This window comes from Bombina bombina, chromosome 5, assembly GCF_027579735.1.
Source record: "Bombina bombina isolate aBomBom1 chromosome 5, aBomBom1.pri, whole genome shotgun sequence".
In the NCBI taxonomy this organism is placed as follows: Eukaryota; Metazoa; Chordata; class Amphibia; order Anura; family Bombinatoridae; genus Bombina; species Bombina bombina.
Genome location: NC_069503.1, coordinates 586224954 through 586238488, shown reverse-complemented (window position 1 = coordinate 586238488; position 13535 = coordinate 586224954). Strand labels below are relative to the sequence as shown.

The 13535-nt window shown below is 39.9% G+C and overlaps 2 protein-coding genes across 6 annotated transcripts in view; one reads left to right on the top strand and one right to left on the bottom strand.

Annotated features, from left to right (window-relative positions):
• Nucleotides 1-3102: 3102 nt before the first annotated feature.
• On the bottom strand, nt 3103-12813 carry C5H7orf25 (chromosome 5 C7orf25 homolog). Of its 4 annotated transcripts, XM_053714542.1 has the most exons (3): nt 12485-12509; nt 11857-12035; nt 3103-4576 (listed from the first exon to the last, which is right to left on the bottom strand). In XM_053714542.1, exon 3 carries the CDS (start codon nt 4558-4560, stop codon nt 3292-3294), a length of 1269 nt encoding a protein of 422 aa, XP_053570517.1. In that variant the 5' UTR covers nt 4561-4576; nt 11857-12035; nt 12485-12509; the 3' UTR covers nt 3103-3291. The 4 variants fall into 4 exon arrangements, with proteins under 4 accessions (XP_053570517.1, XP_053570516.1, XP_053570515.1 ...); XM_053714541.1 differs by lacking the exons at nt 11857-12035; nt 12485-12509 and adding an exon at nt 12693-12813; XM_053714540.1 differs by lacking the exon at nt 11857-12035 and having other exon boundaries at nt 12485-12523.
• The window catches only part of LOC128660611 (transmembrane protein 245), a 252964-nt gene continuing 252173 nt past the window's right edge, over nt 12745-13535 (top strand). For both annotated transcript variants that reach the window (XM_053714539.1, XM_053714538.1), the window contains exon 1: nt 12745-13362. In XM_053714539.1, coding sequence (XP_053570514.1) covers nt 12745-13362 — 618 coding nt within the window. The remainder of the gene's footprint in view (nt 13363-13535) is intronic.

The following is a 13535-nucleotide window of genomic DNA, read 5'->3' as shown; positions in this document are numbered from 1 at the left end:
ATAACGCCCAATTTTATTTGTCTGCTCATAGTTTGTACTTCTAGTCCTTACTCTGAATTTGAGTTTAGCACCTAATCTCTGATAATCAGAGTCTGATATACTCTTTCTCCCATCATTCCTCCTATATGCTTGATTGCTCAAAATCCTATAGTCTCCTTCCCTATAATTCTCCTGTGTTCATATGTTGTCTCTTCAAGCTTGGCCTCTGTTGAAAAGGGAGTCTTAGCTTTGTTTCCAATGTCACTGAAGTTGCTTATATCAACCATCAGGGGGGAACTCACAGTTCCCTGGCTATGATTGAGGTATCTTGGATTCTCACTTGGGCCGAAGCCAATTCTTATCTAGTCTCTGCAATTCACATTCCAGGTGTGAACAATTGGGAGGCAAGACTTTCTCAGTCGTCAGACTCTACATCCAGGGGAGTGGTCTCTTTACCAGGATGTGTTCAATCAGATTGTGGTTCTTTGGGGTCTGCCAGAAAGAGATCATATGGCCTCTAGTTTGAACAAAAAACTTCCCAGGTACTTTGCAAGGTCCCTGGATCCTCAGGCAGAGGAAGTGGATGCTCTAGTAGTTCCTTGGTCATTTAAGCCTGCTTGTCTGTTCCCTCCCCTATCTGGATCTCAAGTCTCTAAATTTGATGGCATGGAAATTGAACGGTTAATTCTGAGACATAGTGGTTTCTCAGATTCTGTGATTGGAACTCTGATTCATGCTTGCAAACCTGTTTCTATGAAGATTTATCACAAGGTTTGGTAAACTTTCTTTTCCTGATGTATACATCATGATTTTGCATGGTATTCTTTTAGAACTCCTAGGATTCTTCAGTTTTTTGCAGGATGGCCTATATAAGGGTCTATCTGCCAGTTCTCTGAAAGGGCAGATTTCAGCTCTTTCAGTTTTGTTCCACAGAAAGATTGCTTATCTTCCCGATTTTCAGGGTCTGGTCTGTATTAAACCTATTATCAAGCCTATTTATCCTCTTTGGAATCTTAACCTAGTGTTAAGGGTTTTGTAGGCTCCTCCTTTTGAACCTATACATAAATTGGACAATAAACTACAACTAAGTGTTTTTTCCTTTGGCTATATCCTCTGCTAGAAGAGTTTCTGAACTGTCTACACTTTCTTGGCAGACTCCTTATTTGATTTTTCATCAAGATAAAGCTGTTTTACAGACATTTCATTTTTTGCCTAAGGTTGTTTCTTCAGCCAACTTTGGTGGATTGTTCCTGCTGTGTCCTAATCCTAAGAATGCTTCTGAAAGGTCTTTTCATTCTCTGGATGTTGTTAAGGCATTTAAATATTAAGTTGATGCTACTACGGATTTTAAACAAACTTCTAGTTTGTTCTTTTCTATGGATCTAGAAAAGGTCAGAAGGCCTCTGCTATTTCTTTATCCTCTTGGTTAAAACTTTTGATTTACAAAGCTTATTTGAAGGTAGGTCAGCCTCCACAGCAGCCGATTACGGCTTATTCTACTAGGTCAGTTGCGCTTTTAAGAATGAGGCTTCAGTTGATCAAATTTGCAAGGCAGCTACTTGGTCTTCTTTACATCCTTTTTCTAAATTGTACCATTTTTATGTTTTTGCTTTCTCTGAAGCAGCCTTTGGTAGAAAGGTTCTTTAGCCAGTTGTCTCAGTTTAATAGTTATGCCTGTTTGTAGGTGCATTATAAAATTAAAAAAAAAAAAAAAGAATTCTCTGGGGTTGTGTATCTATTTTCTCAGTGAAAAAGATGTTATGAAATCCCTGCCTTTATGTCATTACTAGTGGACTCCACAGCTTGGGTATTAGTTCCCATGAGTAATGGATTTTGGACTTTCATCACCTGTATGAAAGAAAACATAATTTATGCTTACCTGATAAATTCATTTCTTTCATGGTGGTGAGAATCCACGGGACCCCACCCTTTGTTTTTTTGGGGTTAGATTTTTTTTCAGCACATCTTTTTTTCCCTGCTCCTTTTTTTGGCTCTTTTTACTTTTTTCTTACCTCACCTGCTTGGCTATGTTAGATTGAGTTATGTGTGGGAGGGATTTTATAGAGCTCTTGGTGTTTGGGAATCTTTGCCTACTCCTAGTGGTAGAGAAGAGTAATTCCATGAGTAAAGGATTGTGGACCACAAAAAAAGAATTGAATTTATCAGGTAAGCATAAAGTATTTTTTTTTTAGCCTTTATTAATAATAATTTTTATGCTACTAGTGTAGCTAAAGAAAAATACCTCAAAATAGATTATTTTCTAACACTTAGAAATTCCTCATATGCTTAGGTTTCCTAGTAATTTATAGCAAAAAAAGGCCAAATATTACAAGGATGGAGTTCTTGATTGAATGCTAAAAGTTTGTAGTGCTTTGACTGTAAGTAATCTCATTGAGTAGCTCATGTAATGGAGGTATCCCATTATGAGCACAGGGGTTAACTCAATAGCATTTCTGCATTACCTCACTGCTGAGGCATGCAGAAATAGTGTGGTCTCACTGCTATTGGCAGGGCCTGCACTAATCAGAGCCCTTTAAGCTACCTCCCCTTAGCGACTAGCACGGCCGCATTGCTAAAGGCTTAAAGGGACAGGATACCCAAATGTTGAAGCACTAGAAAGTGATGCAGCATAGTCCCAGGACTTATAAGGGTGTGTGCATCTGGTGTCTGCAAGCACAGTTATGTTATTTACCTATTCAGTTTAAGGTCATTTATTATGAAATCTCACAAGATTTCAGTGAAATCTCATGAAATCAAGCAGAGCAATGCATAAGCTCAGCACTACTGATGACGATTTGCTAATTTTTTTTTAGCTCGCAGCAGGACAGTAGCTGAAGTATAATTTACCAGAGCTCTTACTCTTGTAAGCTGAAGAAATTTTAAACTAAATATCTTTTTTTTTTCTATATAGAGATGTTCAGGTGATATTTTCTTTTTACAGTTATCCTGCATCACGTTCAAGTGATTTAGCATATGAGTGTTATGTCCCTTTAAAATCCCTTTTAGCTTGATTTCAATCCATGATACACTGCATGTGTTTGCAAATCACCCAAAGCTGACTAGAATCTGTTTCTGAAAGAAACAGCCCATAGACTGCATACAGACAAAATAAAGATACAGTGGTCCCTTAACACTTTTATTGTTACTCCATAAAGATATTTATAGCACTTCATTAAAAAAATAAAACTTGACAGCATATCCATTTTATTCTTCTACTAAATATGCTTTTACATTTAGTGATTACCCAATGAACACAAGAACTGTTAAGGGACTTTGTAAAGTTTTACTATGGCTGTAGTAATTAAGCTACAGTCAGAGAAAATCTGAAGATGCATAATTCTTTGGTAACGGGGTAGCTGAAGATTCTTTGCTCTCAGTTAGTGCTCTAGGCTGGTGAATGAATACGCTAAACTTGACACCCTGGTTGGCTGCAGCTCTGACAAAACCGCTGTTAGCAGTCATTGTGATGGCTTTTAAGGTGTCCCCAGTTCCAAAAATTGAAATAGAGCGGGAATTAATTTTCGAGCTAATAGCTAGTTTTAAGGCACGTTCAGAAGGCTGGTCTGGAACCACAGTGATCCTCTTTATAAGAGATGCAGCTCTCTCCCTCTCCCCTGGTCCACCCAAGGTTTCCAATATGGACTGAAAATCCTTTACAGCACATTCAGAGGCAAATAGCTCCTTTCCCTCCATGAATGAGCACAACTTTGGAAGCACCTTCTCTTGCCTTTCCTGGGCTGCTTGCTCTGTCAAAACCTTTTCTTTAAAGATCAAGTGGCAGCCTCCATGGCTGAGGGCAGATACATAAGTAATTAATGTTGTGATGTCCAAATTCACTCGATTGCACACTTCTACCTTGATCTCCGTGGGGAAAGCAATACTGGCAACTATATTTTCTCTGTCAACTTTGCTTACTTCTAGAAGCTCTGAGCTGTCATCATCTGATTCGCTGCCACTTGGGTAATTCTCATCCTGTGGATATTCCTGCATGGTGTTAACAGCAACTATATCCCCACGTACAGAGATGCCCATATCTTTTAACTTCTCAGCCATAGGTTTGGAAACACTGTTATAAAAAGCAAATACGATATGGGGATTGCTATACTGTACAGGTTGCTGGCAGCTTGCTTGTAAAAAGTCCTCTGCTTGTTCAATGACACTTTTGTCCCCATACTGACCACGACCTAACCATATGTTGTGTAGAGCTTCAGCCTTCCGTCCAATAGCTTTTACCCAAGTATGACCACCATTTGCTACAACATCCACTACCAGAGTTTGCTTTTCACCAAACTGGTCGTTGTAGCTGAAGACATGAAGAACGCCAATAACCTCTTCCAGGCTTTCTGCTGATTCAATGATAGCTTTTAGGTGAGTGAGATTGGTGCTTTGAAGGTGTGACTCTTTAATGGCTACTTTGCCAGCTTCTACTTTTTGCAGGAATTTTAATTCTGCTTTCAACTTGCTGCATAATTTTACTCCTCCTTCCACACCTCCAACTCGAGACCTTGAGAGGGTTTCAGCTCTTTTCATCAGCTCTTTAGCAATAGCTATGCGTTCACGAAGCATAGAGGTAACAGACATGTTGGCAGCATTATACCTGAAGAGAAAATAAAAAAGGTATACTTGATTTTAGAATAAAAAGGGATATTAAGATTAAAAGAGATATGAGAGTCAAAATTAAAGTTGCATGATTCAGATAGAGCATGTAATTTTAAGAATACATTTTCAGCTAGAAACTTTCCAATTTACTTCTATTATTTAATTTGCTTCTTTCTCTTGTTATTCTTTGCTGAAAGGTTTATCTAGGTAAGCCAGGGAGCAGCAAAGAACCTAGTTTTACCCATTGTTCAGTTAGAAACCAGTAGTGCATTGCTTTCATGATTCAGATAGAAGTAAATTCGAAAATTGTTTAAAATTGTATTTTCTATTATCTAATTTGCTTTATTCTTTTGATATCCTGTTAACAAAGCAACACTGGGAGTTATACACATTGGTGATTTAATAACATGAGGCATATCTGTGCAGGCACCAATCAGCAGCTCATGCGTCTAACTAGCTATCCTTTTCAACAAAGAATATAAAGAAAACAAAACAAATTAGATAATAGAAATAAATTGGAAAGTGGTTTAAAATCACATAATCACTCTGAATCATGAAAGAAAGAAAAAAAAAAAAAATACTCAAAATCTCTAAAATTTTAGGAGGGAGGGGGGTTTACAATGGAGTCTCTTTTTCTTTCTTGCCTTTCTACCCACCATAACCCCCCCCTTTATATGTAGCAATGGGAAACCTTCCTATGTAAACCATCTGTCTCAGTCTGGCTTCAGTCTTATTTTTATTTTATTGTATCCCCACTATAGACCTGCAGAATCAGATGGATAATTAATAATAGCAATAATAATAACCTATCAAATACTGAAGATTTCCAAAAAGCATTTTTCCACTTTGAAAATATCTCAGTGCGAACATATGTCCTTGATAGAATGGGATGGTCTCTTTTTTTCGGGGACTGTTCTTGTTGCTTAAGATCTAAAAGGGGCACAAAATGTCTTTAAAAAAAAAAAAAAAAAAAAAAAAAAAAAAAAAAAAGTAATTTGACCTTGCAGGGCCTGGTTCTTTGCAGGCATTGTAGCACCACTGTTTTGCATTTTAATTGCTCTCGGAACTACAGGTTCTTGCATGCTAAACTCCAATAGGACAGGGAGAGTGTTGTGTGCGACTATATAGAGGAGATAAGTCAGTGCAGCACCTTGTTGCATAGTTGACAGTCCCTTGATTTTTTTTTTTTTATTAAGGGTTAAAGTCGCATACACATACAAGCATAGTAAATACATAACTCTTGCGAGCATCGAGCTCAATTACGATAAGTACAAGTAAATACTGACATTATGGCGGATGCATAGAACACATAAATAAAATCTGTAATCTAAATAGTTGCTTAAATGTGTCACAGATGGTAACTAGGTCAAACCCTAATTTTTGTTACCTCCTTAAAACAGATAAGGCCACTTTTGAGCCTCCAATGCAAGTAGTATTGTAATAGGGGAGGATTTTCTTTGAGAAGGCCTCTTTTGGACCTGAAGTAAGGAAAATATGCATGCATGAAATGCATTAGGAAATACCACTGGTAGCAGGAATATTAAACATTGCTAAGCAAGCCATATTATATTAGAAATGGCTACCATAGTATACTTCAACTGTGCAATCATAACATACTGATTGGTATCACCATAGTAGAATAGAAATGCTAAGAATTATAGAGTAAACTAAGCAATAACAGTGTTAAAGATAAGTAGTACAATATGTGCTTCTGGGCCTATATTATCTTAAACTGTCTCTAACTCTGATTATTAAACTCATATATAGATGATCATATTCTCTAGGGACCAACAGATAGATCTGCTGTATAAAGTGTAGTAAATATGCAGGAATTATGAGGTTAGCAAAATACTAGAGTCCTAAGTAGATACTGGGCTATATCATATATATGGGTACAATAGTTTAGTGGCAGCTGTAGATAGCTTTAACAGCTATATTACATCATAAGGGGCTAGTATATTAGTAAAAAACATGCTTAGCAAATAATAACTAGCTTAATCAAATATATAGATAAAATGATTCAGTAACAATTATAGAGCACCTTAACATTTATATTACATCCCAAAGAGCTATCACATTTTAGAGAAAACCAGTGTAGTAAATTACCGCTATTGGGAGAGAACAAAAACATGAAATATATATTAGTAATTCGTTGCAGCAACTGAAATGTATCTCAAGTCCCAGGTATTAGAATCCCCAATATAATAGCATGTCCCTCAAACTGTACATCAGACCAAGAAACCCTCATAAGTCTGAGTATATAGGAAAGGATTTCAGACCAGCCCGAGACTGAACATCCTGGGACCAAGTTGGGCTTGTTTGCTTAGGGAAAGTCCTGTTAGCAAGTCCCTCGAAATCTGATGGGAGCAACATCTTGCATCGCAACGGGTGTAAGTATGGTCAATTGTGACTTTTTGTAATGCTTCCGTACCGTATATGGTACAGACAGCCAAATACTGTAAAGGATATTCAGCCAATTCCAACTTTAGACTGCACTCTTGTAGACATTCGCCGCATCAACAATGTTACATGACTCTCAAAGGAGACGGCTGCTACCAACTGATGTGAACAGCGGGGCAAGTTGCTGTAATCTTCCGCTAAAGATGCAGCGTGTGAATACTCCTGGCTTTTATTCCATCTTTTCGGACTCTCAATGGCTCTTGCGGTAAGTAAATGCTTTCCTTTTTTGGGAGTACGATGTAGTGCCCATGCAGCTGTGGACTTAGTACTGGTAGGATTACAGGGTGAGCGAACTATCTGAGCCGCTTTTGCTGATTGGAGGAATATTGACTCTGCACCCTCAACAAAGACCTCCGAGCATCCCCGAAGTGCAGATGCAAGAATGTAAGTATGACCTGGAGCGGTATTCCCGCTCACCTTCATCTGGTCCGGACTAGTCTTTCTGGACACCGGGTCCCCTTGGCTGCGGTCTGTCATCGGCAGCAGGAAATCATCTACATGGTCATCTGCTGGGCCGCGTGCTGCCACGGGTACACACTTTTCCATGGGTCTTACGGCTACAAGGAGATCGTAAAGCTCAATTTGCATGGCCTGGCAGTGAAGCTCTGTAAGTTGCAACATGTTGCACTCCCAGCTGTCAATGGCCTCCATCTTGTGCTCTAACTCTCTTGTGTAGATTGTTAATTCCTGACTGGTTACCTTCAGACCCAGTTAAGTGGGTAGGGATTGGGAAATGATCAGCGTATACCGCTGCTGGTCCTGTATCTGCAGGATAAATGGGGGGGTTAGATGCAGGCTGAGGTCGTTAGAAGGCCTCCGCTACGCACCACATCTATTAGGTCTTCCGGGCTGAAGTCTAATGGAATAAAGATATCTTTCTGTTCAGTATCTTCTGGACTGTAAAATGTTACTGAAAAATAGTTCAGATAGTAAGATTTCAGAGCAGTAAATAGCGGTTTTATCTGCTCCAGTAATCAGCCTTAAAGAAAAGCAGCCATCTTGGTTGCTGTTTCGACACGCCCCCCCGACAGTCCCTTGATTTTGTTGTATGTCCCTGGATTTTTTTTTTGTCCCTGTAAATGCTACCTCTTTTGCTCAACATTTGGTGTGTATACACACACAAGGATACTGTATGCTTGTGTGTGTATATATATATATATATATATATATATATACACACACACACACCAAATAACATAAAAATATTCCATTAGGAATTAATATTTAAATCTATATGAATATATGTATGTAAGCAGCATGCATACATATATTCATATACATAGATGTAGTGTATTATTTAAATATAATTTATTCATAATGGAATATTGTTATTATTATTGAATGGGTTCACATTATTTGCCTAATTTTGTTGCTGTGTTGTAAAAATAACCATATGCCCAGAATGTGTTCCAGAGACTGGGTAGGTGTAAGAGATTGGTGCTGTAATCTGTATAATAAACTATGGATAGATCTAAATTATACTATTACTATCAAATGGGTGTGTTTTGATTGCAGAAATTAGTGGGCGGAGCAGTTGAACAGTAGGTCTTCAATACTCCAGTAACCTGCTTGCGTGCTCTGCTGCAAAGTGTCCCTGGAAATATTTTTGAAATGTTGGCAACTATGTAGTTGCTGGAAAAAAAGTGCAAGGTGAAGACTGTATGACTTTTCAGTAGAGTGACAGTGTAGTCACACTGAGCAGTGCAGGATAAGTCAGATGTGGAGTTGAGATAAATATATTTATTTAGACATATACACAAACTTGTAGTCTGTGGTCAATTGAATGAGCTATATCCTGTATATTGAGTTTGACATTCTTCTACTATGACTTTAACCCATTTGCGGGAGTTAAACACCTAGAGGTGCAGGGTCGCTGCCCAAGACAAATAGGATTACTTTAGAGTCCATCCTGGAGTCATTTTAATGATCATCAAACTACTTTAGAAATCATTTGCACATCATTAGGTTTGTAAAGTCATCAGCTAAGGTAATGGGTGATGACTTCATAATGATTAGCAGATTACCATACTTCACAAGCATGAACAGCCAGTGAATGCATCTAGAGCCATCTTATTTAAAATATTTTGGTCTGTGGGCATACTTCAGGATGTCTTCTGATGACTAGTCTGAAGTAATCGATTACTTCAGAATGACTCCAGGAAGATCATGCTTTTTTTAATAGGGTAGTCTTTCAATTACATGCATGCATTTTTTTGGCTATATTGATCATTTTAGGGATAGATTTATCAAAGCTGAGGCGGACAGGGGCACGTATACGCACCCCTGTATGCCTCAGCTCACCTGTGGCGGGGCGAAATTACATGCAGGTAATCACCATTGCACACGAGCGCAATTTTGTGCTCGCGTGCAATTCCGCCCCCTGCCCACACACACAGCATCACGCACAGACAGGAGCTGTCAAACTCCTCGGTCGGACTCAACCGCAGAGATTGAATTTCGCCACCTTAGAGGTGGCGAAAAGGTAAGGGAAGCAGCGGTTTGTTAAATTACGGCGAGCAAGTTCTTGTGAGAACTTTCAGCCGTAGGGCTTTGCTAAATCAAGCCGTAACTTAAGTATGAGACACCACCACTACTACAGTTATGACTTTGCAAACAAAATAAGATAATGTGTTGAGGGTGCGACACTATAGCAACTCCCTAACCACTAATGATGTATGCATGTGAGACTGTAAGTATATATAGTTTTAAATTTCCACTGACCCTGGACAAGTAAAAAATAGCAGCTGACAAGAAGAAAAAAAAATGCTTTTTCTCATTAACCTATGGGCTAGTAGCTTTTAACCCCAACCCGAACAATTCTTTAAATTAGATTGATTAAAAACATGGATTTACGTGACTATAACTGGAGCGACAAAGGGATATAGTATACAAGCCAGGGATAGGCAAGGTGTTCGTGCACGGACACTGGTGTCTGTGACTAGCCCTTGCAGTGTCCGCCACAACCTTAGTATATATTTTCTGATTAAATATATGGAATAAAAAAAATATGTAGTGTGAATAAAGTTAGTGGCTTGTCAAGAGACTGCTAGCGATATTGGGTGATACGTTATGGAATAAATAAAGCCTGAGTGAAATACTGGATGTGTATCTGCATCTGTATAATAACACCCAGCTCTATACAAAGACACAGTAGTGACACTGGCATATGTGTATAGCCAAACAAGGGCTGGTTATAGGGTCAGTGGTATCTGAATCAGTATAATAACATCCAGCACTATATAATGACACAGTAGTGACACTGGCACATGGGTATAGCCAAAGGAGGGCTGGTTATAGGATCAGTGGTATCTGTATTATAACACCCAGTACTATACAATGATACAATAGTGACACTGGCACATGCATATAGCCAGAGAAGGGCTGGTTATAGGATCAGTGGTATCTTCATCAGTATAATAACACCCAGCACTATATAATGACACAGTAGTGACACTGGCACATGCATATAGCCAGAGGAGGGCTGGTTATAGGATCAGTGGTATCTTCATCAGTATAATAACACCCAGCACTATATAATGAAACAGTAGTGACACTGGCACATGCATATAGCCAGAGGAGGGCTGGTTATAGGATCAGTGGTATCTGCATCAGTATAATAACACCCAGCACTATATAATGAAACAGTAGTGACACTGGCACATGCATATAGCCAGAGAAGGACTGGTTATAGGATCAGTGGTATCTTCATCAGTATAATAACACCCAGCACTATATAATGAAACAGTAGTGACACTGGCACATGCGTATAGCCAGACAAGGGCTGGTTATAGGATCAGTGGTATCTGCATCAGTATAATAACACCCAGCACTATATAATGAAACAGTAGTGACACTGGCACATGCATATAGCCAGAGGAGGGCTGGTTATAGGATCAGTGGTATCTTCATCAGTATAATAACACCCAGCACTATATAATGAAACAGTAGTGACACTGGCACATGCATATAGCCAGAGAAGGACTGGTTATAGGATCAGTGGTATCTGCATCAGTATAATAACACCCAGTGCTATATAATGACACAGTAGTGACACTGGCACATGCATATAGCCAGAGGAGGGCTGGTTATAGGATCAGTGGTATCTGCATCAGTATAATAACACCCAGCACTATACAAAGACACAGTAGTGACACTGGCACATGGGTATAGCCAGAGGAGGGCTGGTAATAGGATCAGTGGTATCTGCATCAGTATAATAACACCCAGCACTATATAATGAAACAGTAGTGACACTGGCACATGCATATAGCCAGAGGAGGGCTGGTTATAGGATCAGTGGTATCTGCATCAGTATAACACCCAGCACTATATAATGACACAGTAGTGACACTGGCACATGGGTATAGCCAGAGGAGGGCTGGTAATAGGATCAGTGGTATTTGCATCAGTATAATAACACCCAGCACTATATAATGACACAGTAGTGACACTGGCTCATGGGTATAACCAGAGGAGGGCTGGTTATAGAATCAGTGGTATCTGCATCAGTATAATAACACCCAGCACTATAAAATAATGTTTTTAATTTCAAATGTACCTTGGCTTCCTTCACTAAGGTCTGTACTTTGGAAAATGTCCGCCACAGCCTTTGTCTGTGCCTATCCCTGATACAAGCACATATGCGTATGGCGTGTTTTAAATTAGAGGCCCGAACAGTTATTTACAAATGTGTGTACGCCCCTGTCACGCTGGTTACCATTGAAATGACAGGAGTGATATCGCCATGCGCCCATCCAAATTAAAGTTAAAAGGCGCCCTCGCTTGAGAACTTTGTATAACAATAAGAGGTCGTCTCACCTTAATCCTATGGCACAAACTCATTAGCCGCACTAATCATCTGTGCTACGTTGCCTTTTTGCACTGTAATCACCGGTTCATCACAAGGGGCTCGCGGGAATTGTAGTTTACACAATGGAAGGTGAACTACAAACGTCATCAAATGGCGCTGCATTTTTTCCCCCGTGGTCTTGTTCTAGCTTTGAAAGCAATGCTAACGTGTTAGAATAGTACAGTGTTTGTTAGTACGTTACAATGATATAAACATTATATGCGAGTAGAATAAAATATAATAAAATATAAAGTATTTGGCAAAAAGCTGATGACAAACTTACATTCATGTATAATAAAGTTACCATTTGATAAAGTATAATAAAGTTACCATTTGAAAATGTATTTGACAGGCACATAATGCAGTCGTGGCATTCATAGCTGTGTGTCTAGTTGCATTTATAAGTGTCTACGTACGACAGTATTTTGCTTATGTAGAAGAGTTTGACAGCTGTGTTGCAATAGAAAAAAGTCAATGGTAATCTGTTCGCTATCATATGTTTTTGTAGGTTTTATCTGGACAGCAATATACTCTAAATAGAGCAATATACACAAAATAGAGCAAAGCTAAATGTCCCTCTATGCTGATGTTAGCTACCTGGGCATGGCACGGGCACCATAAGTGACACTGTGAGCATATACCGCCCGGAGACACATTGCCAGTGGGTGTGGTTTCGTGTAATCATGTAGGAGTAACTACTAGTACAATGAGCCGAGGCTGTCAGCTCACAAACATAGAGGGCGTGCTAGCTAGAGTTATATACAGTGAAGTATTGGTACCTAAATACAGTATCTCCCAGCTATACCTCATGCACCCGTTGACAGGACGGCTTATCCTGGTGTACAGCAGTCTTTGACATGGCTGACAGTGATGATCCGCAGCTACCCAGTTCTGCACCCCCGGCTGTCCCCCCCGGTATCCTGTCAACAGAGACCGTCGCAGCACCCCATCGCACCCCTCTATCCTCACGACCCTTTCATTCTCTCTCTCTCCCCGGTATGCTGCCTTTGCCCCCAGGGCTCCCCCTTCGCTTTGACCGTAACATTAAACAAGCATTTTACAACACTGGCGCGCTGTTATTCGCTGCAGGCTGCTGTGGGGCGGCAGTGCTAGTGTACTTTATTCTGGAGGCCTTCTTGCGGCCGCTACTATGGGCCACCTTATGTGGCACCTTCCTACACCCGTTTAAAAACTCTCTGACTGGCTTGTGCCGCCGCTGGCTATGCAGTCTCCAGCGCAGGGGCTCCCCTATAGTACTGGCAACCCTACTGCTTCCTGTCAGCTTCGTGAACCACAGCCTGGAGGCCCTTGGGGAGCTAATTGCTCGCAGGTTGCGGGTGTTAGTACCGATGTTGGCTGGGGCTCCTATCTGTTACGCTATATACTGTGCTGGCAGCTACCTGGGGGTGCGAGAATTTTTTGGGCAAATATGCGGATTGATCTGCGGAGCCCTGGAGTACTTCAGCACGATGTGGGTGAGCAAGCCGCTTACTGTATTGTGTACAGTTTTATATATACAATTGATAAGTACAGCTCCGCTATTATTTGATGTCATTTTTCCCACCTACAATAATTCTACACCATTGTTGTCTAATCTAAGGTGGGGCTACAGCATGCCATCCTCTACATTCTTATCTGTACCTCTAAC